The 27,417-nt window shown below is 35.5% G+C and overlaps 5 protein-coding genes across 6 annotated transcripts; 2 read left to right on the forward strand and 3 right to left on the reverse strand.

The window, feature by feature from the left end:
- Positions 1–693: 693 nt before the first annotated feature.
- LOC110811382 (binding partner of ACD11 1-like) lies at positions 694–4,347 on the forward strand. Its single transcript, XM_022037874.2, has 5 exons — positions 694–895; positions 2,269–2,372; positions 2,462–2,537; positions 3,440–3,520; positions 3,596–4,347. The coding sequence occupies exons 1-5, from the start codon at positions 890–892 to the stop codon at positions 4,169–4,171; spliced, it is 843 nt and encodes a 280-aa protein (XP_021893566.2). The 5' UTR covers positions 694–889; the 3' UTR covers positions 4,172–4,347.
- Positions 4,348–7,087: 2,740 nt separating this feature from the next.
- LOC110811412 (ribosome maturation factor) lies at positions 7,088–8,237 on the reverse strand. The gene is made up of 3 exons (XM_022037910.2): positions 7,835–8,237; positions 7,696–7,740; positions 7,088–7,451 (listed from the first exon to the last, which is right to left on the reverse strand). Exons 1-3 carry the CDS (start codon positions 8,121–8,123, stop codon positions 7,297–7,299), a joined length of 489 nt encoding a protein of 162 aa, XP_021893602.2. The 5' UTR covers positions 8,124–8,237; the 3' UTR covers positions 7,088–7,296.
- Positions 8,238–9,133: 896 nt separating this feature from the next.
- LOC110811376 (uncharacterized) lies at positions 9,134–12,327 on the forward strand. The gene is made up of 2 exons (XM_022037866.2): positions 9,134–9,524; positions 11,707–12,327. Exons 1-2 carry the CDS (start codon positions 9,394–9,396, stop codon positions 12,173–12,175), a joined length of 600 nt encoding a protein of 199 aa, XP_021893558.1. The 5' UTR covers positions 9,134–9,393; the 3' UTR covers positions 12,176–12,327.
- Positions 12,328–12,847: 520 nt separating this feature from the next.
- On the reverse strand, positions 12,848–14,293 carry LOC110811408 (Calcium-binding EF-hand family protein). Of its 2 annotated transcripts, XM_022037907.2 has the most exons (3): positions 13,980–14,293; positions 13,225–13,857; positions 12,848–13,123 (listed from the first exon to the last, which is right to left on the reverse strand). In XM_022037907.2, exon 2 carries the CDS (start codon positions 13,763–13,765, stop codon positions 13,271–13,273), a length of 495 nt encoding a protein of 164 aa, XP_021893599.2. In that variant the 5' UTR covers positions 13,766–13,857; positions 13,980–14,293; the 3' UTR covers positions 12,848–13,123; positions 13,225–13,270. The 2 variants fall into 2 exon arrangements, with proteins under 2 accessions (XP_021893599.2, XP_021893597.2); XM_022037905.2 differs by having other exon boundaries at positions 13,225–14,293.
- Positions 14,294–14,833: 540 nt separating this feature from the next.
- On the reverse strand, positions 14,834–20,412 carry LOC110811407 (Plastid-lipid associated protein PAP / fibrillin family protein). Its single transcript, XM_022037904.2, has 4 exons — positions 19,793–20,412; positions 15,981–16,176; positions 15,310–15,626; positions 14,834–15,055 (listed from the first exon to the last, which is right to left on the reverse strand). The coding sequence occupies exons 1-3, from the start codon at positions 20,353–20,355 to the stop codon at positions 15,315–15,317; spliced, it is 1,071 nt and encodes a 356-aa protein (XP_021893596.2). The 5' UTR covers positions 20,356–20,412; the 3' UTR covers positions 14,834–15,055; positions 15,310–15,314.
- Between the last annotated feature and the right edge of the window lie 7,005 nt (positions 20,413–27,417).

Raw genomic sequence — 27,417 nt, forward strand, 5'->3', positions numbered from 1 at the left:
TCAAAATGGATCATACGGAGGTATACAAACTTACAATAATATCTTAAGTCAAAAACTAATAATAGAATAAAATTATTATTAAAATTTTTTTAAATAAAATAGAATAAAATATTATGATATAATTATTTGAAAAGATGAAAATAGAAAAAAATATCAGTGAGTGATAATAATTTTATTATCGTCATAATCACATTTTTATTCTTAAATATTTAAATTAGTTGAGAGATAATAATATTAATTATAATAGCGGAAATTAAATTAGGAATAGTATAAGAATGTAATAATAATATTCTCATAAATTGGATTAATAATGTAATTTTAATTTTAATAAAATCTAATTAATGTAATATTATCTCTCAATAATTATCAAAATTAAAACTTAACAAGTAATAACAAAAAAAATACGAATAAATTTGTCTTTCAAATTATATTACTTATTGAGTAAGAGACAACAAAATAATAAATTATTTTATTATTCTACTTCTAATTCATAAGTATAAATATAAATAATAAATAATAAATTTTGTCTTTTAAATTATATAGTTATGCCAAATTTTTATTCTTGTTTAAAATAATTTTTTTTTAATTATTTACTACTATTCTAATTTAAAAAATAAATTATCTTCTATCAACTCACGCGTAACGTGACTGCCGGCTGAATTAAGACATCCCAGTTCCCTCACCTAGCACGTGCTTGCCCTAGCCCGTTCTTCCATTTCCACACACACACACACACACACACATATATATATATATATATATAAACGATTACCCTTTCTTCTTCATTTCTGCTTCTCTGATTTCTGTTTTGTTGGAATATTTTCTCATTTGTAACAGCCAAGAGTGCTACTCGGGTTCGATTCGCAAAAGCCTGTATTCAATCTTCATCATGTCGGTGAGCATCAAATTGTCTTTTATGATTTACTTTGCGGTTTTCAAAAACATTTAATTCTTTCTGTAAACCTTTTATACATATATGTTTTTTGGTATGGATGTTCTATATCGAAGTTAGCTTTATTGTGTTAGTGAGATTAGATCTGCTATGAGATTTTCTGCGATCTAAAATTTATGGAGTGCCTTTTGGGGGGTTAGTTTATTTGCCGAATCTATCATTTGTTTCAATTCTCAGCAAAAACCGTGTCTCTCTGTGTAACATTCATGAGATTTGTTTATGGAGCCGCGAGGATACTGTATACTGCAGTATTTGATGCTTGAATATTCTGTTCCTTTAGGATGTCATGCAAATTCCAAAAGAAACCTGTTGTCTTTATGATATATATATATGCTGCATTTAAACGGTTAGATAATCGTATATTGGTGTGGAACATCCTCTTTGCTATTGCTATTGCAAAACTATACACGAGATTTTGAAACGCATTCAGATATATATGTGGGGGCCATATTGGTTATTCATTCGGTAAATTGCCATATTTCTCAGGAATTATAACTAAGATTTTGTTTATTGCACTTGTATGATTGATTGCTAGCCAATGACAGAATCCACAGATTACGTATCTGTATTTCTGATTTGCTATTGCAACTATGTATAAATGTAATGGATGTGCGTAATATGCTTGCATTCAAGTAAACCTGACGGGTGTAGCATGCTTTTTTTTTTTTTTTTTTGAAAATCGATAAATGTAGCGTGTTATTAAATCTATAAGGTAAGCAGCATGTATAGAGATAAGTACAAATATAGGAAAATAGAGACATTTGTGTATATTAAGAAAGCTTGTAACATCTGTTATACTCTCTCTTTCCCTCCTAACAAACACACAAAAAAGAGAAAAACTAAAGGAGCTATCTATAAGAGGAGTGTGATCTATTTATGATCTGAACAAAAAAGGTTTACGTATGTATGGTATCTCCCCTTATCTTCCCACTTTCAAGAGAAAGACCCTTTAGAGGGAGTTGATGGACTCGTACAATCTTATACTCCTCCACCAGTGCAAAAGCCGGCGAAAATTGATACGTGAAGTTTGGAGTGTTGGTTTTAATCTTGAATGATGTGAAAATGATCTGGTGCATTTTCCATTATGAATACACTATCCCTTTCCAACTTATCATGGAGTCAAGCTTGTTTGTTTTTAGTTTTGACGTAGGATGCTCCCCTTTCTGTGCCTCTCTCGGATATCAGTTGATTTTTAAGACATTTTCATATAATTTTATCATGTACATTATTTCAACATGATTTCTCTAGAAGGTGCTTTATGTACAAGATCATATATATTGTGGAGATTTTAGAAATCAATTACTTTCTAATTGCAGATTAAAACTGTTAAAGTTAGCAATGTTTCTCTCGGAGCAACAGAGCAAGACATAAAGGAGTTCTTTTCTTTTTCTGGTGACATTTTATATGTTGAATTGCAGAGGTTTGTTATTTTATTTTTTATTTTGTCTGTAACTTCCACTTTTGTTTTTATTGTTCTTTAGATGCTGAGCTTATTGTTTGCTTTTACAGAAATGATGGACAATCTCAGGTTGGATATGTTACCTTTAAGGATTCACAGGGCGCAGAAACTGCTGTTCTTCTTTCGGTATATCACTTTCTCACAAAATAACCACCTAGTCAACTTGTCATCTTCTCTGTCATTTTTTGCCACAATTTCATTGGTTATCTGATTCGTCTTTTTTTTTTTTTTTGAGATAAAAGTGTGAATTGTATTGATGAGTCGGCACCAAGGGGGCGCCACCAATGTACGATCTGATACGTTGTCTTAGGAGGGAGATTCTAAATACTGCATTGTGTTTTCCGAATAGGCTAGCAATTGTGATAATTCAGTTTTAGGAATCACAGTATGGTGTTTTACAGCATGCTGAAGCACACTATAACATCTTCTTGACTAGTTTGCGTAAATGTACTAGATGCTTTGCTTAGTCTTTCCAAGAAAACCTCTAAGTTTGGAAGCAAAATAGTAGGAGAATTATGGGAGAGAGAATGAAGGAATTACCTTCATAACTGTATGAAAAATATCTGGTATGGTGTGTTAAGTCTTCTGAGTTACTCAAGTAATGTAGAAATGTTCTATGTTTTTTGCTTTTTGTCTCGATGAAGGAGATTCAAACCTTATACCTATAATCCACCAGTCTTCATAATTGGTTTCACGAGTCAATACTCCTCTTGTATCTGATGCAATGTCATAATGATTGGAGATCCACGATACTCTGAACATAGAGCCTGGTGTGCCTCCCTATCCTTCAGATTTATGGATTCTAGGGTCTTTTTGACTCTAACTGTTGGAAGATTATTGAAGACGACCTGGTCAGGGTGGTTCGCAATTTCTTTGCTGAAGGCGCTGTTAAGCCCTAAGTTTGAATTCAAATTTCATTGCCCTTACTCTGAAAGTTGAAAGTCCTTCACTTTTTTACCAATGCCATCATATTTTTCTTTATGGGATATTTGAAGGAGGTTTTGCTTTTTTTTTCCCCCTTTTTTCAGGGTGCAACGATTGTTGATCTATCTGTTGTGGTCACACTGGCTCCAGATTATCAATTGCCTCCAGACGCGTTGGTGCAGGCTGTAAGTCTTTCATGAAACTTCCATCATAAGGTATATAGTGGAATGTCTGTAACATATTACTATCCAATTCTGTAGCCGAGCAAAGATAAGACTCCTGGTGGTGCTGAGTCTGCTTTCCGGAAGGCTGAGGATGTGGTTAGCGGCATGCTTGCCAAGGGGTATATCCTGGGCAAAGATGCAGTCAGCAAAGCAAAGACCTTTGATGAGAAGCACCAGTTGACCTCGACAGCCTCAGCCAAAGTTGCTTCTTTTGACAAAAAAATAGGTTTTACTGAAAAGATAAGTGTTGGTACTGCTGTGGTAAGTGACAAAGTCCGGGAAGTGGATCAAAAATTTCAGGTTTCGGAGAAAACCAAATCGGCACTGGCAGCTGCGGAGCAAACAGTCAGCAATGCAGGGTCAGCAATAATGAAGAACCGGTATGTATTTACTGGAGCCTCATGGGTAACTGGTGCATTCAATAAGGTCGCAAAAGCGGCGGGTGAAGTTGGGCAGAAGGCAAAGGAAAAAGTTGGAATGGCTGAGGACGAACAAAAAAGGAAAGTAGTGGATGATTTTGCGCAGATTCATCTATCCGAGTCTCCTAAAGCATCTTCTGCTAATGTGCAGGAGCCTTCTAAGCCTGCTTCTGCCCAAGGTTTAATCCTTTGATTTATTGCTTCTGTAAATACCTTTTAAACTTTTGGCTTCTATTATCACATGGTTTCTTGCTTTGTTTTCCCTGGTAGGGAAGTGAATATAGGACATTTAGTCATATAACATCAAATACAATTGCAAGCAATGTTGTTTACTTTGAAAATTTTGAATGGAAAGCTTGTTCCTTCAAATTTTTTCTTTATAAAAATGATGATGCATTATAATCTCTTAAACAATTTCATCTGTGTATCCTGATCACGTGACCATAGCTTAGAGAATCCTGTGGTTTATTAGGCATATTTAGCACAGAAGAAATCTTTCTCACTGATTTTCTTATTAAGCATTGGGGTTTGGATGGTCGAATCTTATGCAGCAGCTTAGTTCGTGGTTTGTCCAAAGCTCTGTTGGAGCTGTTAAGTTGATATCAAAAACCTGCTGGAGCTTGTATAGGTTTGAGGTCGGGTATAGCTACTGGTGTACTTAGAGAATAAACAAGAGAGAAACGAATATTATTAGACAGGTTGAACAAAGAAAACTGAAGTGTTTGGGAGATACAAATTTGGGCAGAATGACTGTTGCTGTTTTAACTTTTGAAGAAAGTCTGAAATCGTGATTGGTTTATTTCAAATGTTTGCTACAAAAATTAGAAGTGAATTGATTATATTTATGATGTTTCTAACTCATTTTCGTTCTTTAAGAACTAATTAATACTCGAAGACCAATTAATTCTCTTGTATTTATGTTATGGCACGGTCAAGAATATATCTCGGTATAATTATGCATGGATAATGGAGGGAATAGTACACTTGTACTGTGAATGTGGTGAGGAACCTCAAGGATAATAGATCATTCATTGTCAAGTTATACTACAACCACTTGGTTAAAAAAATGAAGTCACAGAAGAAAGGTTGAATGCTCTTCACAGAATTACTCTTTTTGTGCGGTGAGGTAAGGGCTGTGTCTTTTAACTTTTGACAAATTGATGAGGAGATGAAAGATTATGATGAATGAGTGTTAATTTATGCAAGAGGGAGGCTGAATCTTATAATCATAAAGATTATGGTGAATGACTGCTATTTATGTAGGAGAGAGGCTGAATCTCCTAATCATACTTTACTACTTCAGTACAGGTTATGAACTATATAGCCTGTGGGTTACCCATTAGGATTTAGGTTGGTAATAGCTTGGTTTGGTAAGAGATAAGATTTGGGCCTATGAGGGTCTTATTTTTCTTTTTATTATATGGGTAGTGTGGGAAAAGAATAACAAGAAAGTTTTTGAGGTAGTGGAAGAGAATTTTATCAGAGTTACAAACAAATGACTAGAGTATTTGGGTTTTATACATTTTATACAAGATTTGTAGGATCTTATTACTGACTTGTAAATATTTTTGTACAGGAGTAGCACTCTTTTCGTGTTTGTGAATTAATGATTATGTTATATTTTCTATTTAAAAAATCTTACAACAATAATAGTATTCCTGCATCATGATAGGATTCCTATCTCTAAGTTGCCTCATCTTATGAATACCAACTATGCATGATAACGAGTTTATACATACATAAATTACTACTTTAATTCATGATTTATTTATCATATTATAAATTAAATTTTTAATAATTTTTTTTTTAGAATTGATACTTAAAACTTATGAAATTGTTTCAATTCGTGATACTTTTAAGATAATTGTGAAACTTTTGACAGCAAAAAGATGAATTCTTTTTCTTTTCTTTACTTTTTTTTTTTTTTGGGAACGTACTTTTGAATTTAATAAACTTTGAAACTCATTATAACAAAACATTTAACTTTAAAAGTACTAAATACCAATGTTGAGTTTCTTTTATTTAAACAATACATAATGACACACATTTAATGAAAAAGAAGTACTTATAAATACTTTTTTTTTGAAAATTTTAGTCCTCGATTTTAAATAGAAATATTATATTTTAATTTCATAAAAAAAAAATTCAAAATATAATAAAAAATTATAAAATTTAGAACAGAGATGCCAACTGCTATGCATAAAAATACACAATCATGCTTCCGTGTAGGAGGAGAGTGGGACCATCATGACGGCCAAAGATGATGGTTTTATAATGAGTAGTGGGAACACCTGTCATCATATTTTGCCACGTGGCTCATCACAATCTCCATCCCTATCCAACGCCAGCTTCCCCTTTATCCTTTTCTTTCATCATTTCTCGCCAAACTACTTTGTCTACTTATTAATTTTTATTTTACCAAAAAAGCTTATCAATTTATTATAAAATTATTAAAAGAAAAACTACTCTTCTTGTCTAATTAACAACAAAGCATCTAGATAAGACCACGAGCAGCCGACGACACTCCTGTTGTATGCAACTTCCGTGATACCCTCTTCAAATTTTGACACGTCAACGACATTGTGTTGTACCATACACATTATTAGATTTTAGTAGTTCGGAAAATTAATATTTCAATCACTTTCAATACAACCTAACCTCACGTAACAAACCAAAAAACAAAACATAAGAAACTCTTTATCAAATTCCAATAATTTTTTAGTTTTATTTTTAAATTATTTATAAATAATATAATATCACACTAATTTTTTTTTTTTTAAATAGACAATAAATGATTTGTGGGTCACGGTGATAACATGCAATAGCGGTTAGATTATCAAAGTCGTGGCAGCTAAGAACAATCTTAATAATGCATCAGGTGCCCACAGTACGGCTTTTCCAGCTGGCTCTCCAACCGCAAAACGAGGTCCAGTAACGGTCCCAACTTCCAGCTGGATTCCATACTAGATAACCTGCGCACTCTTAGCGACCGTATCTAACGTACGCCTCTCTTTTGGGCGCACGTTAAGTTTCTCCTTTTAAAAAAAATTAATTTTTTAAATCTGTAAATCACAAAATTATTATATATCTTCTGAATCTGGGAAAAACATGAAAAAACCTGAACAGGCGCCACGCCCGTAGCGCTCCAATTTACCTTTCACAAGACAACAATTTAACATGCAAATACTTTACACGTGCGGGACTAGGAGAGCACAGTACTTCGCACGTGCTAATGGGCATCGTACGTGCGAAGCCAGAATTTGGAAGAAGGAAGGAAGATGAGGTAGAGTAGAGAAATACAAGACCCCAGAAAGCGACCTAGAAATCGGCGATTTTTCTGTGAGAGCGAGATAATTTCGGCGCGTGTTTATCAATCTCTCGCAAGCTTCTGAGGCTACGGATCGCTAAAACATCGTCCCTACTAAGCTCAACACCGCGCCCAACATCGCCGATTTTTGCAGCTGCATCTGCATCTGCATAAACAAGAAGAAACGCATGTAAACAGACTAAGGGAAAAAAAAAAAGTCAACTAACCATAAACAGTTCCTGGAAGGAAGCAGAAAAAGCCAAAAGCATTTTCAGAAAACTAAACCAATGATTTCATGGTGACTTAAACGGAGAGCAAATGGAGAAGCACCGACAGTATTGGATTTCAAAAACAGAAACTCAAATCGGAGATGTAAGATTAAGGAAGCCTCGATTTAAGCCGCATTGTACCTAAATGCTTCGACGACCTTTGGAATCCAGTAAAATGAGACAAATCTGAAGGAAAAAAAGAAAACGAGAAAGCGATGTTGAGAATCTATCGAAAGGAATTTACAGGTAAGGAGTAGTGATTGTACGAAGAGAGACGTACCTGACTGAGACGGATTGTGAGAGGAAAGGTAGAGGATGAGAAAGCAAAGGAGAGTAAGAACGGGGATGAGGTGGATGAGCTTCTGCGGCGTCGAAAGCTGCGGCAATGAGGAAGATAACCGACGAGGCCTGGTAGATTTGAGGCGGTGGTCATCAAAATCCGTCAGCAGAGAAGACGAGGATGCGGAGTCCTTTCTTTTAGGGTCGTCCAAGGAGTGAGGTTCTGAGTCCTTGGGTGCTCCATGGCTGTGGTTCTTGGAGACCGGTGAGCCGAGAGATTGTCTTTGCATGATTTGCAGAGAGAAAGACGGGAAGAAAGCGAAAAATGAAAAATGAAAAAGCGAGAGAGAGTTTTGCTCTTGTGTTTTACTTACACTTTAATTATTTTGGAATTGAGAATAGTGACGACTGAGGGTGGTAAAAACGGTGCGTTTTCCGCTTTATTGGAAGAAGGGTAATAATAAAAATGGGACTTGTTGGGGACTGAGGAAAAATTAGATTCTTGTTGTGGGTTGATTCATAAATAGAAAGTGAGCGAATGCGTTGGTAAATGATTTTTGATCCAATTCATAATTCGTTGAAATTTGTTACTTGTATAAGATTGTAAACTGACTTTTATACCATGATTTTTAACACAAGCATCTCTTCCCTAAAAGCATGTGGTAAATGCCTCACTATATTCAAATTATGTTTAAATTATTACTCAGTAATCCAAGGCATTTGATGCTCCAAATATTTTAAAAAAAAATATATGTATAAAAATTACAATTTTAAGAATGTTATTCAAAATAGAAGAAAATTCTTACTTTTTGACTTTTGTGCAAGGTAATTTGTTTACAATTCTCAAATTTTTCATTGAAAAATTTATTCCAAATGAAAACGAATAATTCGTGATCACTAATGACTTTACTCTTTAATTTTTGAACCATTATTCTTAATTTTTTCTACATTTGTCCTCATTTGACTATGGTGAATACAATATTAATTTTTGTCATTAATTAAAATTAATTTATATAGTTTAACAAACATATTAAAGGGTCTAATAGTAATCAATTGTATAACGGTCACATATTGATAGAATCTCTATTAATAATTTTCATATAAATACTTTACTTTCTATGTTATTTTTTAATTAATAAAATAATTACTAAACAGTATCCTTCAACGAGTTACGATAATTTCATTAAAAAAAAATAAAAATCATTGGGCCTAAGAAATTTAGAAAGGAAGGTCCAGATCATGAGATTAGCAAAATCAACGGCTGCTATTGATTGGGGAGTCGGGGAGAGGGAAGGCCTATTAAATGTCCGACTATCGCGATCGAAATTTCCGGCCGCTCCAATCGAGAAATTAACCAAAAGGGAAGCAGAATAAAACAATTAACCCCTTCATCAGGAAAAGCAGCAACCCCCAGATACAGACGTCAGAGGTGAGAGGAAGCAAACTGCACACAGATTGCAGAAACTCACTGTTAAAAAACTGCCATTAACATTCAAACACACAGTTCAAGGAGAAAGGAGAAGAAGACGGAGAGGAAAGTTCGTCTGAGAGAGAGAGGACATGGTTCTGTGGGAGATCACTTTGGGAACAGCGTATTTCTTGGGGCTGAAACGGACTTACAGGCTCGCTTTGAAGATTCAGCGTCGCATTTTTGGCCCTAGGCACCCTAAGATCCGTCAATTTGTTCGTCGGTACGTTTCTCTCTCTTCCAATCCAATAACTGTTTCTCAGTACAATGCTTGTTTCTAATTATAGTTGATGATCGGTTTTTGATCGTTTTAGTTGACGAGAAAAAGATAGGTTTCAGATTAGACTTATCTTGCGTGACAAGTCGGTTGACTGTTAATAGCAGATGATGATCGCCAAACCGTCTTTATAAATTTCAATCCATATTTTTGAAGTTGATCAATGCATATTCTCTACGATTATGTGCATTGACTCTCCAGATGAAAATGGACTTGTAAAGCCAGCTTTGGTATAAAATGATTCTAGATACAAAGCTAGGTTGAATCTGAAATGCGATTTAAACAGGTCAGAAATGTGGATTTCTCAGGGACCTTCATGATATAATGGCAGTTTGGTGTCTGCTTCCCTGGGTTTGAGTAGCTAGAGTGACTATGTGAATTGAAATTCGTGCTTGTGGGGTTGTCAGTTGAATGAGTTGACTGGATAGATGTCCAGAACACTGAGCAAAGCAGAGCTTCAGATAAGAAGAGAAGAGAGAAGCTATAGCACTAGGAAGGGAGTATGTCAATCCGAATAATCACATTCTCATGAGAAGATTAGTGTTTAGATGCGATGAAGAAATAAATTGAGATACTATTACTGCATCACAGATAGATTGATCGTATTAATATGGATAGATTGATCGTATAAATATGATTGATGTTATAGGAACTTGTATGTAAATATCTAAGTTAATCAGTGACTGAAAAAATAAAAATAACCAAAGGAAAAAGATTAAACCATAGAGGAAAGTTACCAAAAAGGAAAAAAAAAAGCTAAAATAAAAAAAAAAAAAAATGTATGAGAAGACATATGCAAATAATAAGTTATTGTTAAATAGGATTATTGTGTTATAATAGGAGGACCTATGTTATGTTAAGATTTCCCTTAAACTTAAGACGGTAACGAACTTGAGTTTGCCAAGTCTTAAAAGTTTGGCAATATCAATTTGCTGTATCAAAAGTTATGAAAAGTTGAGTAGCCATATTTGATTACTTTGTCTCTATGAAAGCGTTGTGGTGAAACAAAACAAAAACATTACGATCTAGGCTGATAATCTTTGTGGTGTATGCTGCAAACAATAAAAGTGTGCTCGTGCTCGACTACTCGACTATATATTCATGATAAGACTATTTTGCTATTATAGGAGGACGCGTACAGCGCCATAAAAAAGGAATAGGTTCAGATGGATAGTTGTAACGAAAGTATACATTTGATAAAGTGTGAATTCTTTTATTGCCTTGACATGTCCCCTAATTGGTCAAACTGAGTTCTGATTGGGTTTTGAACATTTTATCTGAACTGAAGCAATTTATAGTGGGAAGACATTTATAAGTGAAAGGAAACTGAAGGAACTCAGGCAAACTCATCTCAAACAGATTTTTGAAGGTCTTGACACAGTAGTACTCAGGGTAAACAAGTGACAAAACAATTTAATCATCCTCATACAAGCTATACAATTTCTTGAAGTTAAAGTGATTTGTTAGAGACGTCTGTGAAGTATGATTGATCTATGTCATTTTCTTCAGAATACAAGTCTGTAATGATGTTAACAACATTTTCAGATCTCTTTTTCTTTTCTCTGTTGGTACCTGAAGACTTGAAGTTCTTCCTTTGTGCTTTATCATTAGTTTCAGTGGTTTTCTTTAAGCTAGAAAAATGTCTAACCTGCTGATATCATCATATTTTAGCTTTCGCAGTTCTCTCTCCCTCCATCCCTGCCTTCCTAAACTACCTTTACCGAAGAATTTATTCATTTGCCTTGATGCATAGTTATAACTAAAACATACATTGTATTCAAGATTTGTCCTTTATCAGTAAGATTCATTGAGCTCCGGGGTACAAATTTCAAGGCTGTTCTTTTCACTGCAGAAAGTACCGGAACTGTTTATTTTAGAGAAATATGGCATCTGGGTTTGTATTCTTTTTTTATTTATCATGAAAAACATTTGGTGCTTCCAGAAACTGCAGAACATGTTACTTCAAATTGTTAGGTATAGTTGTCTAGTTGCTTTCTCACAAGTTACTGTCAAATCAGATGTTGCATCTGCTCTTAGTTTTAGATTAGTGAAGAGAATGAAGTGCCTTTATGAGATCCCAACCAGCTTAAATGAGGGTCGGAAATTTTTGTTCTTCTTTACTTTACAGGCGTACACGAGCTGTCTTTGATGTAGCACTCAAGGTTCACCAGAATATACAACAGAGAGATATAGAAGTTGGTCGGAATCTTGGGAACTGGATTCTACGGTGGCTTGATAGGATGAAACCATCAGCTCAGATCCGTGGTTCCTTGCCAGAGAAACCACCTGGAACCAGTGCAAGCATTAAGAAGAGAAAGGAGCTTACAAAGTCTTCACATCTGAAAAATTCTGGTTGCACACAGACATCCAAAACCCACGAATCTGATAGACATATGTTCACCTCATCGACAAATATATGGCACAAATCCTTTCCTACCATTAGTATGGCGGTGCGGCCACCAAGGCCTGCAGGGTCTATGACCCAGTATAGGCATTTGTATAGTAGTGGGTCTGATATGCGGATGTCAAACTACATAAGAGGCGGGTTTCAGGGAGTTGTTCGCGAGGACATAGTGCAGTGGATGCTGCGGAACTGAATATGAACTTTTTTTTTTTTTAGCGGTTCTGTTTATAGACTGATTGAGAATACCTGAGATATGATCAGCGGAAGAGGTGGGTTGGAGACTGGTCTTTTCAAGGTCCCCACGAAGATTAATTTCCCTCCATTAATAAATTTTCCTTCTGATTTTGATGGTTGTCTGTTGTATACTCTTTTGATATTCGTTGCAGTATGTGAATGAGAATTTTAAACGACAGTTACATTGGGCTTAACGTAAAAAATTAGTTACATAGAAATGGGAAAGTGATTTTTTTTTTTTTTTTTGACAAAAAAATTAGATTTGAGTATAAACTTCTTATAATTATTTCAACTGAAACAATTAAGTTGGAAGGAAATTTAAACTTGTTATTTTCAAATAGAAATATTAGATTAAATATTTAACAATTCTAAACCTGAATTTATACATTAAGCGCTGGTATTTTGGACTAGTTTGGAAGAAATTTTACCAATTAGCTAATTTCTTTAATAAAAAGGGAGGCAGAAGCCAGACTGGTACTAAAGCTGCAAGCATCTTAATTTTGTTGATGCTGTAAAAATAAATCAGAAAAATCATACATACCCCTTTCAAGAATCCTTCAATAAAACCCAGAAAACATTTCCCAAATAATCTAATCAATCACCGAGATCAGAAGCAAGCAAAAACGCCAAATTGAGTGAGGAGGACATGGAAACCACATGTATATATGTGTGAATATATATAAGGGTTTATATATGAAAATTAGAAAGAAGCCCTAGTAAATCACCTAACAAAACAAACAAGAATGTCCAAAATTATGATGAAGACGACGATGCTCTTCTCTTGTTTTTGTAGGGGGTGGAAAATGGAAATGAATGATTTCTGAATCATCTGCGATCAAACTATCGAAAACTCTCAGGCGCATCCGGCGGCTTCAGTTTGCTGCTCAGGAAAGCATCATCACCACTCCTGAAAATCACTTATAATTAAGTATTTATCATATTATTATATACAATACATACATATATATATATATATATATATACACAACCAAAATTGGCTTGACGTACCAGAAGATGATGGGAGAGTAGATGGGTGTGGGTTGATTTAAAAATTTCAAGCCCAAGAATTATCAAAAGCAGCAGAAGTGATGGCCTGAGAGAACTCCTGGAAGCTGATCCTGCCATCGCCGTCCGTGTCCGCTTCCCTGATCATCCCCGTCAACTCCTCCGCGGTCAGGGCGTGCCCCAACTTCGCCATCGAGTGCGCCAACTCCGCCGCCGTGATGAATCCATTACCGTCCCTATCGAACATCCGGAACAGCTGCCGGAGCTGCTCCTCGCTGTACGGCGACTTGGCCGACAGTAGTTCCGGCGATACCAGAGCCACGAATTCTGAGAATTCCACCAGCCCGTTGCTGTTGGTGTCCGCCTTCTGGATCAGCGTCTCTAGTTGGTCGGCGCTAGGTTTCAGCCCCAGAGCTCGCAGCAGTGATCCCAGCTCCAGCTGCGTCAGACTCCCGTCGTTGTTTCTGTCAAACGACCGGAATATCTCCCTGAGCTCCGCAATTTGCTCGTCGTCTAGCTTCACTGCAGGTTCCTTGTCATCCATCTTTCAGTATATACTTATATTACAAAATTTGATTTCCCTCCTACTTAATTCTTTTGATCTGACCAGTTTGAATTCTCTCTTGTGATCAGTACCTGTTACACATACACCTATATGATACATACGGACAAAACCCGGCAGGTATACATAAATATGTATACACAATCTAAAACACAAACATGCAAATCCAAATAAAAACAAAGAATGAAGACGAAACAGAAATTGCCAAAGAAGGGAGGATTTTAGAATCTGGGTTCGATCATTCGCTGTCGTTTCGTTGAATTTCTCTATGTAGAATCACTTCCATCTAATTATTTGTCTCTTCAATGGAGATTGAATGTTCTTCTTCTTCTTCTTCTTGGATTGTGAAGAGATTTAGATTGAAGGATTGAATATTTGCGTTGATGACGCTTCTAAATTCCTCTAATTTCGATGGATCCGATCCTAATTACCAGCCATTAACGACCCAATTATCGGATCCGGTCATAAAAGAAATTAGAGAAAAAAAAAAAAAAAAAACTGGAAAAGGGAAAAAGAAATACCGGGAAAGTAAGACTTTTGAAGAAAGAAGTTGTAGAATGAACAGGACATAATATATTTATGGGATGCGAATTTTCCTTTTTATTTTTTTAATTAAACAAACGAAAATTTCGAAATGAAAACAAAATTAGAGACAAGTGGCGCGAATTCCGTGATTGGTGCAGCTGTTTAGCTTTTAGTCATTTTGATTGCTGTCAACTGTTACCGCTAAGACACCGTCAACAATCCATTACTGTTGGCTTGCTAGTGAGAGTTTCGTGATCTTGACTTTATACGAGCATTGCCCAATAACAAGATGCCACGTAATGCTCATAATTTATTTACCCTGAACGGGCCTGCAAACCCATCTTCTTCCCTCCTATTCTCATCCCCCTCATTCTTTGGAAAAGCTGGTCTGTAACTCACTGTCACTATAATTTACCTCGTCTCTAAATTAGTACTAAAAAATGAGGAAAGCGAGTAAAAGAATATTATATATAGTGTTCAACGTAAAAGATTTAAACAAACAAATTCATTGCTAAATCAAAAATCTAACTTTAAAAATATGATTTTTATGATCAAAATCTATTAATTAATTGTAAACACAAGGTTCTGTATAGTTACTACTGGAGATAATTGGATCCCACAAATGGAGATGATCATTCATTCATATACAACGCATTGACCTAATTCTGTACATATATTATAAAATGTCGTAGCTAACCAATTTTTTTGTGGGCGTCCTCAACTTTGAACACTCTGGAAATTCGCCACCTGCACATTTTATGATCAAATAATTGCAATTTTGTTAATATATATATATATATATTAATTCTATTAAAAAAAAAAAAAGGGCCCAACAAAAAGGCTAAACAATGGTATTTTACTTGATAATTAATGATAGTACTTTGGGTGTATAAAGAGAAAGCAACAGAACTTTCATTTCTTTCCTTAAGATATATATGGAATGAGAAAATATTGGAGGACAATGGCAATTATGAATCCATTGATTCATACATAGCATGTACCTGGTTTACTGATCTAGAAGAGGACTCCCTTCTTTGGCAAGTACAAAGAGACCACCATCTCCTCTTGATATTCTAAAATCCTTGTCAAGATACGTAGTTAGAAGCCAGGAACTGCTCCGGTTCCCAGGGATTGGAAGCTTCAGAGGAGGTTGTCCAGAAATCAGCCTTGAAATATTTGCCCCCACCTCCTTCAGTGGATTCAGCAACTGCTGAGCTGGGGACAAATTGATGTTCTGCCCAAAGATATCAATATTCTCCGGAAGATCTATACTCGAACTTATCTCGGGAGGTTGAAATGTGCCTTCCTTAAATTCAACCTGACATGTAGATTGGTAGCTACCATCATGACAAATAAGTCCAAAAAGCATTTAGATTTAATTTGGTCTAATTTTCAACATAAATGAAATAGAAATATGAATTACAACTGCATTTATTTCAAGTGAAGTCATATTTAATCCCATCAAGTGTTCTTGTGATTCATTTTTTGATAAGCAGAAATACAAATCCATTCTTGTGGAGTTGAATATATGAGTTAAAGTTGATTCAATTATGCAACACAATGTAACTGAAATTTAAAATTTTTCATCTGGTAATGATTCAGACTTTCTTTGATTTTATTACGCAAATTGATACCATTCTGTCAAACTATTAAAACCTTTTCTTGTGATTACCAGTATTCTTGAAGGACTTCGGACTTCAAATGTTGCAGATGCACTGAATGAGAAGGTTGTGAAAGGGCCAGATAATGTAGTGGAGTTCACAATGGAGAGGCTTCTTGAGTCGATTGACTGGCATATCTTTTTCATTTTAAGTAAAGGTGTTGTGCCAACCGCCAAAAGAGGCAACAGCTCAGAAAATGCAGTATACCTGCTCATCTCGAAACCATAGCCAGAAACAAAATAAGAGTCAGTCCAAGTATATAAACACATAACATTTATAAGCAGCAGTGCAGTCCATTTTTAACAATATTCACCAAGAGTCTTGCATGAAACTATTCTCAACATTGTGACGAAGAGTCAACCAAATTGTAATTTGCTAACAAAATTGACATTGAATCAAAGAATATCCTTATTTTATGTGTTATTTGCTTCATGTCTTGTAATGCAGGGATACCCATGCAAAGTCCACACTGTCAACATGACCTAGATATCGCAATTGCCAATTTCACAATGCCTTCACTCATATATTCAAACAAAATACACTCAAATTTTTGGATTTCAAAAAAATAGGCTCAACTTCGAGTATGGATCCTCCAAAGAAAAAAGGAGACTATTACCAAAAGACTTCTTTTTCCTGTTTTGAGAAGCAAATCTGAGAATTTCTCCTGTTCAAAATCCTAAAAATCACCTTATATGTTGAAAAAAGTTGGCAACCAATCATTGAGGAAAAGAAAAGAACAGAAGCTGTGATATCTTGATATTCAACCTGATTTAATGCTGTGCACCAACTTCAACTTCTTAGGGGAAGCCAAAGCAACCAACAGAAGCAGAAAATGGCACATAATACTTTCTACAGAAGAAGAAAAAGAAATTGCTGTTTGAAGCAAGCACTAATGTACCAGTACTTGAAACTTCTTTACAAGTGTGGATGGAAGAATATCAAAGTCTCTGCATAGACGTGAATTAGGCAGTGATCCTATAGTAACTACTCTTAAACTGGATCATATTTCTTTATCTCTATTGACTTCTTAACTACTTCTCAGTTTTTTTTTTTACTTTAGCTAATTAAGATAAAAAGCATGCAATGAACATAATGCTAATGGTAAAACAATATATACATAGTTTCCCTACCATAAGTTGATGGTGATTATCGTAATTAAGATGGGTGCTTATCCTTAACAGACTGCTTATGAATAAAAATATATTGATACTCTCCTGAATTGAGTGTGTAACAATTCTGTAGCTGTGGTTGTGACAACACTACCAACACGCTGATAAGAGAACCTTTTGACCAGCCAAAATCCGGAGCCTCATTGTAAATTCACTATAGTTGTTAGACTTTGGTAAATCTAGGATTTATCTTCTTTTCAATATTTAGTTTTCCTGTTTTTATCATCGTTAGAATTTTTTTAGTTTACTCCTATTCAGGGAAATGTTATAAAGGAATCATTATAAATACCTATATAATCTAATTTTTTAAACAGCTCAGTTATTCAGTAAAATATTGATTAAGAATTTTCTCAATTTTTTTGGTTTTATGATACAATCAAACTCTTAATTCTGATCCTTAAGACTTCTTAGATATGATGTCTAAGAAACAATATGTCTTATTTAGTTTTTAATCCTTAAAATCCTAAGTAGACAAATTAATTTAAACTTATCCTACATCAAGACACATCTCCCCAAAAATGAGTAGTCAAAGTTTGATTCCAAGTCAAGAAAATGCACTTTTACCTATCACCAAAAAAGAGTCAATGGTCACAGATTGTGAGATCCAAAGACAGAGAAGGTGACTGTACGAGGTAATCTTCAATGAGGGAACAATACTAAAGAAACATCTAACTTGTGAAGATGTTTGCTCTCATGTACAAAGTTACAACGAAATGATGGATTTCAGTGATTTAGAAAAATCACCTCAACAAGCAAATCAATCAAGTGACAGCAATAGCAACACCCAATCCTCTCTTCTACAACAATGCACCCTTAAGGGATATTCATGTAATTATAATCCTCATGAATCATAAGAGATATTTAGCTTATCTAAGAACTATTAAAATAGGCTCATCATAAATCTTATCAAGGAATCTTATTGTTACTATTTTCCTTTTTAGGAATTCTGGTCATATTAGACTGTACAAACACCTGGGTGATTCATCATTATTCAATGACAACTTATGAATAAAAATTTATTGAGACTCTTGAATTGATTGCGTAACAATCCTGTGATTGTGGCGGGTGTCAATCCATGAGATTCATGATTTAAACATATATTAGTTTCTTTAATTTTTTTCTACTTTTTAAAACCATATTCCTCTGTCCTACATCATAAGCTCTACAACCAAAGATCTAATTCTATAGAAAAGAGAACAAATGCCCCTAAAGCTCTTTTACTCTCTTCTGTAAGACCGGGAGCTCCTTTAAGACCCAAAAGTCACCAATGCAGAGAGACAAATCAACTTCCTTATGTGCTTCCCCACTCTCAAACCATCCCATGCCCAAAGCTCACTAGCTAATCTCAAGAAGATTAAGGTTCAATCATGTAGCCTTCTATCTTGTGGTCACCAATGAAGAAGACAACCAAAGGATTCGTATCTATCAAACAAAGAAGACGTAAGTTTACAAATTGCTTTTCCTCTTTTCATCAGGCTATCAATAGTGAGGATTCTTCCCATGAACTTTCCTAGAAACAAAAGCTAAGGGAGGAGTTGATTTCTTTTTTTTCCAAATTTGCCTCCTCTGAAAATATATTGACAAACTGATTATGTGTAGAAGAAAAAGATATAAGGACTTCATAGAAAAGGTCCCATCCTTGGTAAACTTCCATACAGATTTATCAAACTCTTTCTTAGGGTAAATCCTATGTGCATTTACGGACACTAAAACTTCAATCGCTCAGTCATATAAGTTTCAATTCAATAGGTCATTTCAATCTATCCTGCCTCACTAATGGTAAAGCAATCCTCTACTGACATCCCTTCTTCCCTGACTACTCCAAAAATACCAACAAACTGGGTTTTCAAGGGGTTATTTCCGCATCAAATGTCCTCCTGGAAACTAATACCTAGGTCATTTCTGACTCCTTACTAATCCACTTCCAGATACACTGACCATATGAATCGCTCCTAAATTCAGAATTTCAACATCTACCACATTGAAGATATTTAGAACAGATGGTTATCCAGCAGAGCCCCTCCCTACAAATGAACTCCTGAAGTCACTTGGCCAAATGGGATTTTTCGGATCTTGGAAGCCATCTGCCATTGAATACTTACCCAAGCTACCAAATGAAGCGTTCGAATATCATCCTTCTTCGTCTATGCATTCAACGGATGATATTCTCATCTATATCAAATACTACACATAATTTAAAAGCATCATGAATTCACTATCCTTGTGGCTAAAACATGTACATCCATATTAGTTATGATAAAAGCAGTCAACAGAGATGGTCTTGCGCCTCGTGCCTGTCAGAACATGCAAAGCAAAGAAAAAAGTATATACACACATATATTTCTACCATGTAGAAATTAATATGCAATAGACAGATTGCAGGTTTCATTTTAAAGGATAGCATCCTTTCATAAAATACAATCTATTACAAAATGATAATTCGACCACAGAGTAGAATCTAGGCAGTGCCAATGAGCCACGTAACTCCCCACAACATAATTTGTTAACCAATTCTAATTCAATTGTGAGAACTAAATCCATTTCTTCATAATGGAAGCGGAAATAAACTAAATTCAACACACGATCAAGTATTCAATATAAAGTATCAAAACCAGAAGGAGAAAGGAAAACAGAGGCAAAGAACAAGAACTCACAACAAAACCCAGTTTCCATCAAGAAGGTCAGACGCCTCCATGGGTGCCGGAGTTGGGTTCTCCGCCTCCAACTGACTCACGAGCTCCGACACCTCCGCCCGAACCTCCGCCCCGGCTCGAAACCCGAGCTCCGTCCCATAAACCGTATCCACGAGGCACCTCTTCAGTTCTCCTAGCCTATCGTAAACGGCACTACCGTTATCCGATATAACATAATCCTCAGCAACATCTCCTCTTTCTTCCCACTCGTCATCGTCCTTTGGGGGATCCGAATCCGTCAGCCTCGTAGCAGGCTCTGTTTCCGGTTCGGTTTTCTCACCCCACTCGTCCGTTAAGCTTGGACCGGTGGCGGGGGTATCGACGGACGCGCTTAATGGGACGGGATCAGAATCTGAGTCGGGTATTGAGGTCGATGATGAGGAGGAGCGAGCGACAAGAGATGGGAATCTGAAAGTGAGAGGCGTATGGTGTGAGGATAGAGAGAAAGAGAGAGATTGGGGACTGGTTGAAGGGTTTTTGCTAGAGAGGAAGAAAGCAGGGAGAGAGGGGAAGAGGAGAGCCATTTGAGGTTTTGGTTTGTGTCTGAAATTGGTCGGCTATGGAGATATTCGACTATTCGCGCTCTGTTATGAGCGTATTTAAAATGACAAATTTTCTTTTTAGAAAATAAATAATTTTTTTTTTTTAAACTTAAAAATCTGTCATGTAATAATAGGTATATCTATTTGTTTGCTATATATATATATATATATATATATATATATATACCCATTTCATTCTTTATCGTATTCCATTATACATTTCTTGAAAATGCATTAAGGCGTAATTCATATTTGATTTGTTTGCTTTCTAGTGATTTGCTTTTTTACCCAAATTGGAGATTCTTGGATACGTTTTTCTTATGTATCTACTCACTCACATGTCATAAATAGCCACAATTTTGACTTAATTGCAATAGAAAAGTATTATAAAAATTCATGATAATCACATAGAGGATCCTTAAACACATCATTTCTGACTATGAAAAATAACAAAATTTAAAATATATTTAATGTATTTTATTAAATTCGCTTAGAGTAATTCATCATATTAAGGATAAAATTGTATATGATAAATAGACAGACAGATTATAAAGACCTTCAAAGCTAAAACTAGTGTAAAAAGTGTATAAATAAAAATAAAATACATAAACCATGTGTGTTACCCCATATCTGATTAAATACATTTGTCAAAGAACACATATGTTTCGAAGTTTTAAAGACAAGTAGTGTATATATTTTCTAAATTGAGGATGTAACGACCCTGGAAATTTTTTTTAAAAATACATATAATAATTTGAGTGCGAAAACGAAATAAAAGTTAAGGTTAATATCTCTTACACGATAACTCAAAAGTACTAACAAACATCACGTAACAAATTCTTTGAAAAAAATACGAAAAAATAAAAAAAAAAATAAAGGAAACTATAAAGTATCTAACATCTACTCGTAGCCTTCTTGCGAATCAGGTACGGAAACCGGGTTCTCCTTATCTGAAATGGTTAAATAAGGGGTGAGGTATACTAGTCCAGTAAGAACATCACACTATATCGCCGTTACAGAAGCAAAAGTTGGTAAAAAACAAAAAACAACCAATGGAACACAAATTTTAAACTAATACATTCATTAAAAATAAAACCATTTTTTCTTTTTCTTACCATTGGAGAACCTGTGAAAACAACTTACAAAGACAATAACATCATACAGATCATAACTTCATGCACAATTAGTAACATAGAACATATCATAAATTCATATTCATTAACAATAACTAATCATCACCGTTTCTCGTTTCACCAACCTACTAATATCTATGGAGATCCATAGGGGTATCCCTGCTACACGTAAATCCTTTCTCTTAACAATTTTAATTCTAGGGCCGTCCCCATACCCCGTCTGGTATGAGCGCCAAATGACCAAGTCTCCATACCCCATCCGGTATGAAACAATGTTCACGGTAGGGTTCCCTATGAACCCAGTCCGTCCACCATCTCCCAAGATATCTAGTGAGGCTGTCACCTTATCTGTTTATTAAATCACATCCCTTTCCTATATATCCTTAATCTCCGTTACCAAATTAAACATAATCACATAAATAATGAACATGCATCCGGTAATACAATCATATCTTAAATCTCAAAATCATACAGTGGTCAAGTAATATAGTAATACATGCATTTAAAATTCTAAAACCAGATACCATCATGCCTTTAAACTCTAAAATAAATCAATAGGAATCAACATAGCATAATGTCCAATTTCGGGCTCCATTAGCAATCCATAATTAATTATGCATATTTATTTAAGTTGTACAAAAGAATGTATTATTATTTATTCAAACTTCACATCTATGATAGAAAATAGGGTGATGGGTCCTTACTTGATTCAATACTGAAAACTAGATGGTTACTGCACCTATGTGCGGTCTCAGGTTCCCTAAATTTTCATTCGGGAATTGAAACGCGCTTACGGTACCTACAAGTGTCCCAAATAAACCCAAAAATTAGACTTAGGGTTTATTTAGCCAATTTCAAAATTCTGACACGGCGGCTCTGCCGTGCTACAGCGACGGCACCACCGCCTGCGGCGGCGATCCGCCACGGGTTGGCTATTTTCGGCCATTTTCGGCTGAATTCAGCCGAACTTGTACTGGTTCCTGTGAGAAAACATACTTAGGGCCCTCGGTGGACCGAAAAAATGCAGAAAACCGAAACTCACCAGCGGTGGGGCTCTCCGATGCGGCAGCTCCTCCGACTCACGTTGCGGTTGGGTGTTTTGCTTCGGTCAACCTGTAGAGAAGGAAACGGTGGTCACAACGGTGAAAAAATCACATTGAACGGTAATCAGGAAGGGCCTCATCGGAGGCGTTTTATGAAACACCCCGCGACGGTATTTTTCGGCCAATCAACATGTTCTTTCACGATTTGGCCATGGGTGGGTTTAAAATTGAATTTCGTGCAAGAAGAAATTTTTTTACCTCGTTTGGTAGTCGAAAATTGCTCTAGTACGGCGGTGGATGGCGATGATCGGCTCCCCGACGGTTGGGCTGTCTTCTCCAACGAGGGGTTCTGGCAGCTAGGGTTAGGGTTTGGGTGTGAATGAGGTTATTTATACCCATCCGCTTTTGATTTGGACCGTCCATTACTTTTAATCTGGACCGTCCGATCGCGATTAAATAGGGAGTGAATCTGGACCATTCATCGCGATTCAATCTGGACCGTCCGTACACGATTCAATCTGCGCCTTCCGTACGCGATGCAATCTGGGTCGTCCGTGCGCGTTTTTGACATGGACCGTCTGTGTGCGCGGGAACGGATCTCAGCCGTTCGATTGCGCGCACGCGGATCGCCCACGTGGCTCCCCCCGCGTGGCCTCCCGCGTCAGCACCTCCGCCACCTGGCGCTTGGTCGGGGCTGCTGACCGGGCAGCTTATGTGGCGTAACTTTTTTAAATTACTTTTTGACCCCCGATTTTTTATTTTATTTTCAAAAATACCCCCAGAACCCAAAATTTCATCTATTTTTTTCAAAATTATTTTCAATTAAATCCCTAACCAATTTTTTTACCCTTTTGATTATTATTATTATTATTATTATTTTCATTAAATCAAATTAAAATAAAATAAAATAAATTAAAATCATATAAATAATAATTATATTTATATAAAAATAATAATAATTAAATAAAAATAAAAATAATTAAATGTTGGGTGGTACAGAGGAATATTAGGAAAAGTGAGGGTTAAATAAAATATTGCATGAGAATTACTTTTATAAAAAAGGTAAGAGCATGTATAAAACTCGTTCTAATTTAGCTAGATAGTGAAACATAGAGTAAAGATTTCTTAATCAGACAAAATATCCTTAATTATTTGTAATGTAGTTTTTATGTTGTATATAAATTGAGATACTTAAAGAAATATTTAACTATTTATTAAATATTAATAAAACTTTCACAACCTCTTAGTTTGGAGGATAGAATAAATAAGAACCTGAAAGGTCTAGAGGGGTTCTAAGAAGCTCTCGTTTATTCTAATTTACTTCAATTTAATCTCATAAAAAATATTCTTAAACAACATTTCATAAATATTTTACCTTGCCTTACCATTTTTAACTCTCGAAATAAATTTCCAAACACGTTTTTAGGACTCATGAGAAGAGAAAACATATGAAGAGAGTTCTTTATACTCTAATAATATGTATTATGTATATTATAAACGAGGTTAGATGTTATGTACATTTTAGTATGACAAGTTAATATTAGACTGACACTAGTGAGTGTCAATTAAAAAGTTAATAACAATAAAGAATAACCTAAAGTATTGGAGAAAGATTAAGAATGTTATCCTGATCTATGGAGAAAAATAAGAGGCTTCACAAATTCTAATTTGCAGTCAAATGTAGGTAATAATAGAATTTTTATCGAGGCATTTGTTTATTTTATGAGTTTAAAAAGTCTTTAACAACCTAATAGCAGGGGTAAACATAATTTTTAAACATTTTCATTCACTTAAAAATATTTAGATTATGTATTGATTAATTAATACGTAAACAAAGATATTGAAATTTAATTCACATAAAGCAATAAACAAATAAAATGAGAGTACAAATATGATTTTATAAAGATTTAGCTACTAGCACGTGTTTATATCCACCCAAGTAATCAACTTAAAGTGTTTATACTTTTTCTAACAAGTTCTTACACAAGCTAGCTAGATACATGATAGGAAATTTGACAGAAAGAAAGAAGAGCAAAATGAACCTAAGAGAAAGTAAAATGATAAGAAAATATTTTCCTTATTCCATTGAATGTTTGGTTGCTTACAGGAAAACAATATATAGCCATTGCAGTGGTACCATAACAGAAGAAAACAAAAAACAACAAATGAAACAGAATGCAGAATACCGTAACAAAAGAAAACAAAAGCAGCAGGAAGAAACGTACTGTCATTTATACGTGGGCAATGGGCAAAAGAAAAAATATAAATAAAAACAGTTACAATTAAATATATTAATTATTCTTAATACTCCCAATCAAGATGGAAAATACAGATTTATTGTACCAATCTTGCTCAGCAAATTGGCGAATTGCACAGGATGAAGGGCCTTTGTCATTAAATATGCCAGTTGATTTCGAGTGGATATGTGCATCGTCTTCACGGTACCATCTTGAATCTTCTCACGAACAAAACGACAATCAAGTTCAATGTGTTTTGTTCTTTCATGATACATTGGATTTGAAGCAATATGTAGAGCGGCTTAATTATCACAATAAAGTAATGCAGGGCCTTGGTATTGAACCTTTAAGTCATGTAGCAGTTTCAGAATCCAAACGATTTCGCAAGTAGTGTTGGCCATGGAGCAATATTCGGCTTCAGCAGATGACCGAGAAACGACTTGTTGTTTCTTTGATTTCCATGATACTAATGAAGACCTAAAGAAAACACAAAAACCAGTGAGGGATCTTCTAGTATCCGGACATGTGCCCCAATCAGCATCAGAAAATGCCTTAATATGAATGGCAGATGATGAAGGAAAGAAAAGACCTTGTCCAGGGGTCCTCTTGATGTACTGGAGAATCCGTAAGGCGGCTTGAAGGTGATTGGTTCTACGAGCAGCCAGAAACTGACTCAATCTATTGACAGAGTAGCATATGTCAGGATGAGAGATGGTTAAGTACAACAGTTATTCCAATTAGTCGCCGATAGCTGGTGATATCACTCAGGAGCTTGCCATCATCTTTATACATCTTGATATTAGGATCCATAGGAATAGATGAGGGTTTACAACCAAGATATCCAGTCTCAGTTAAGAGATCCAATGCATATTTTCTTTAGCACAAGGTGATTCCTATGTCATTTCTTGCAATTTCAAGTCCAAGAAAATATCAAAGAGTTCCCAAATCTTTCATTTTGAATTTTTGTCTGAGTGTACATTTGAGTTCTTCGACAGTCTGATCGTCATTACTAGCAATAACAATGTCATCGACATACACCAACAATGCTAGGAAGGTTTTACCTTGTTTTCTGACAAATAGGGAATGGTCACATTGTGACTGATAGAAGCTTTTTTGAAGCAATATTCGTGAAAACTTATGAAACCACTGTCGGGAAGCCTGTTTCAACCCATAGATTGACTTGTGGAGGCGGCAAACAGGTTGATGTGGAAAATTCTCCCCCTCTAGAGGAGAATAGCCTGGAGGAATAGTCATATAAACTTCTTTGTGAAGTCACCATGTAGAAAGGCGTTGGTGACGTCCAATTGAGTCAGGCGCCAACCATGGATAGCAGCAAGTGAAAGCAAAATCTTGACAGTAACCAATTTGGTAACAGGAGAAAAGGTGTTAAGAAAATCGATGTCAAATTGTTGTGTGTAGCTCTTAGCAACCAGACGGGCTTTGTATCTTTCTATGGACCCATCAGCTTGATATTTAATTTTGTAAACCCATTTGCAATCAATGGGTTTCTTCCAAGGAGGGAGGGAAACAATGGACCAAGTGTTATTGTCTTCTAAGGCATGTAGCTCCACATTAATAGCATTCATCCAAACATCGGACTGGTTAGCTTCATGAAAGTTGGTAGGCTCAGTGTGGGAGGAAATGGCGCAAATAAAGTTGTGATATTGGGAGGTAAGTTTGGTATGAGTAAGGAACGAAGAAATAGGATAGAGTGCACGGGTATCTGTATGGTAGCAGTGATACTCATACAAATAAGAGGGTGGTCGTGTTATACGTAATGGGCGAGATGAGCGTGTTTGGGAGGACTCACATTGTGAGCAAGAAGGTGTATCAAGACAATCTGAGGACTGTGTAGATGTATGGAGAGGAACCGGTAAAACACGATCGTGAAAGAAATCATTGTGAATGGGATCAAGTAATTGAGAGGAAAGAAACGAGAAGATATATTCATGAAAAATAACGTTACGTGAGATAAAAATTTGGTTGTTCTCGATATCAAGAAGTTTATATCCTTTGTAACCCGAAGGATAACCAAGGAAGACACAAGCCCTAAAACGAGGTAAAAATTTGTGGCGATGACTATCAAGAGTTGAGCAGTAACATAGACAACCAAAGGTACGCAAGTGATCATAGGAAGGTTTTTTTTTAGTTAATAGTTCGAATGGAGTTTTATTTGATAATAAGGGGGACGGTGTACGGTTAATTAGGTAAACAGCTGTCAAGATGCAATCGCCCCAATACACAAGGGGAATATGGGATTGAAACAGCAAAGCACATGCTACATTTAAAATGTGTTGATGTTTACGTTCAACGACAGAGTTTCGTTAGAGAGTCTCAACATAAGAATGGTAAGAAACAATACCCTTTGATTTGAAAAAAGAATGAAAATTCAACTCGTGGGCATTGTCAGATCGCACAGATTTAATGGAAATATTATATTGTATAAGTATAAGAGTATAAAATTCAGGGAGAATAGTAAGAACGTCGGACTTTTGATGAAGGAGATACACCCAAGTAGTCCTAGTGCAATCATCAACTATTGTGAGAAAATATTTGTACCATTCGATAGTGGGTGGAGAGAAGGGTCCCCAAATGTCAATGTGGATTAGATCAAATGGATTATCAGATAAT

The sequence above is a fragment of the Carica papaya genome, chromosome 3, assembly GCF_054855325.1.
Source record: "Carica papaya isolate Zhongbai chromosome 3, ASM5485532v1, whole genome shotgun sequence".
Taxonomy (NCBI): Eukaryota; Viridiplantae; Streptophyta; class Magnoliopsida; order Brassicales; family Caricaceae; genus Carica; species Carica papaya.

Excerpts from the sequence above, each read along its gene's own strand:
- LOC110811382 (XM_022037874.2), top strand. Across the intron at positions 2,373-2,461 it reads TTATATGTTGAATTGCAGAG|AAATGATGGACAATCTCAGG; the intron begins GTTTGTTATTTT and ends TTGCTTTTACAG. Across the intron at positions 2,538-3,439 it reads AAACTGCTGTTCTTCTTTCG|GGTGCAACGATTGTTGATCT; the intron begins GTATATCACTTT and ends CCCTTTTTTCAG.
- LOC110811412 (XM_022037910.2), bottom strand. The coding sequence starts at position 8,123 with ATGCAAAGACAATCTCTCGGCTCACCGGTCTCCAAGAACCACAGCCAT. Across the intron at positions 7,741-7,834 it reads TCACAATCCGTCTCAGTCAG|ATTTGTCTCATTTTACTGGA; the intron begins GTACGTCTCTCT and ends TTTTTCCTTCAG. Across the intron at positions 7,452-7,695 it reads AAGGTCGTCGAAGCATTTAG|ATGCAGATGCAGCTGCAAAA; the intron begins GTACAATGCGGC and ends TTGTTTATGCAG.
- LOC110811376 (XM_022037866.2), top strand. The coding sequence starts at position 9,394 with ATGGTTCTGTGGGAGATCACTTTGGGAACAGCGTATTTCTTGGGGCTG. Across the intron at positions 9,525-11,706 it reads ATCCGTCAATTTGTTCGTCG|GCGTACACGAGCTGTCTTTG; the intron begins GTACGTTTCTCT and ends TTTACTTTACAG.
- LOC110811408 (XM_022037907.2), bottom strand. The coding sequence starts at position 13,765 with ATGGATGACAAGGAACCTGCAGTGAAGCTAGACGACGAGCAAATTGCG.
- LOC110811407 (XM_022037904.2), bottom strand. The coding sequence starts at position 20,355 with ATGGCTCTCCTCTTCCCCTCTCTCCCTGCTTTCTTCCTCTCTAGCAAA. Across the intron at positions 16,177-19,792 it reads GATGGAAACTGGGTTTTGTT|GTATACTGCATTTTCTGAGC; the intron begins GTGAGTTCTTGT and ends CGAGATGAGCAG. Across the intron at positions 15,627-15,980 it reads GAAGTCCTTCAAGAATACTG|GTTGAATTTAAGGAAGGCAC; the intron begins GTAATCACAAGA and ends TCTACATGTCAG.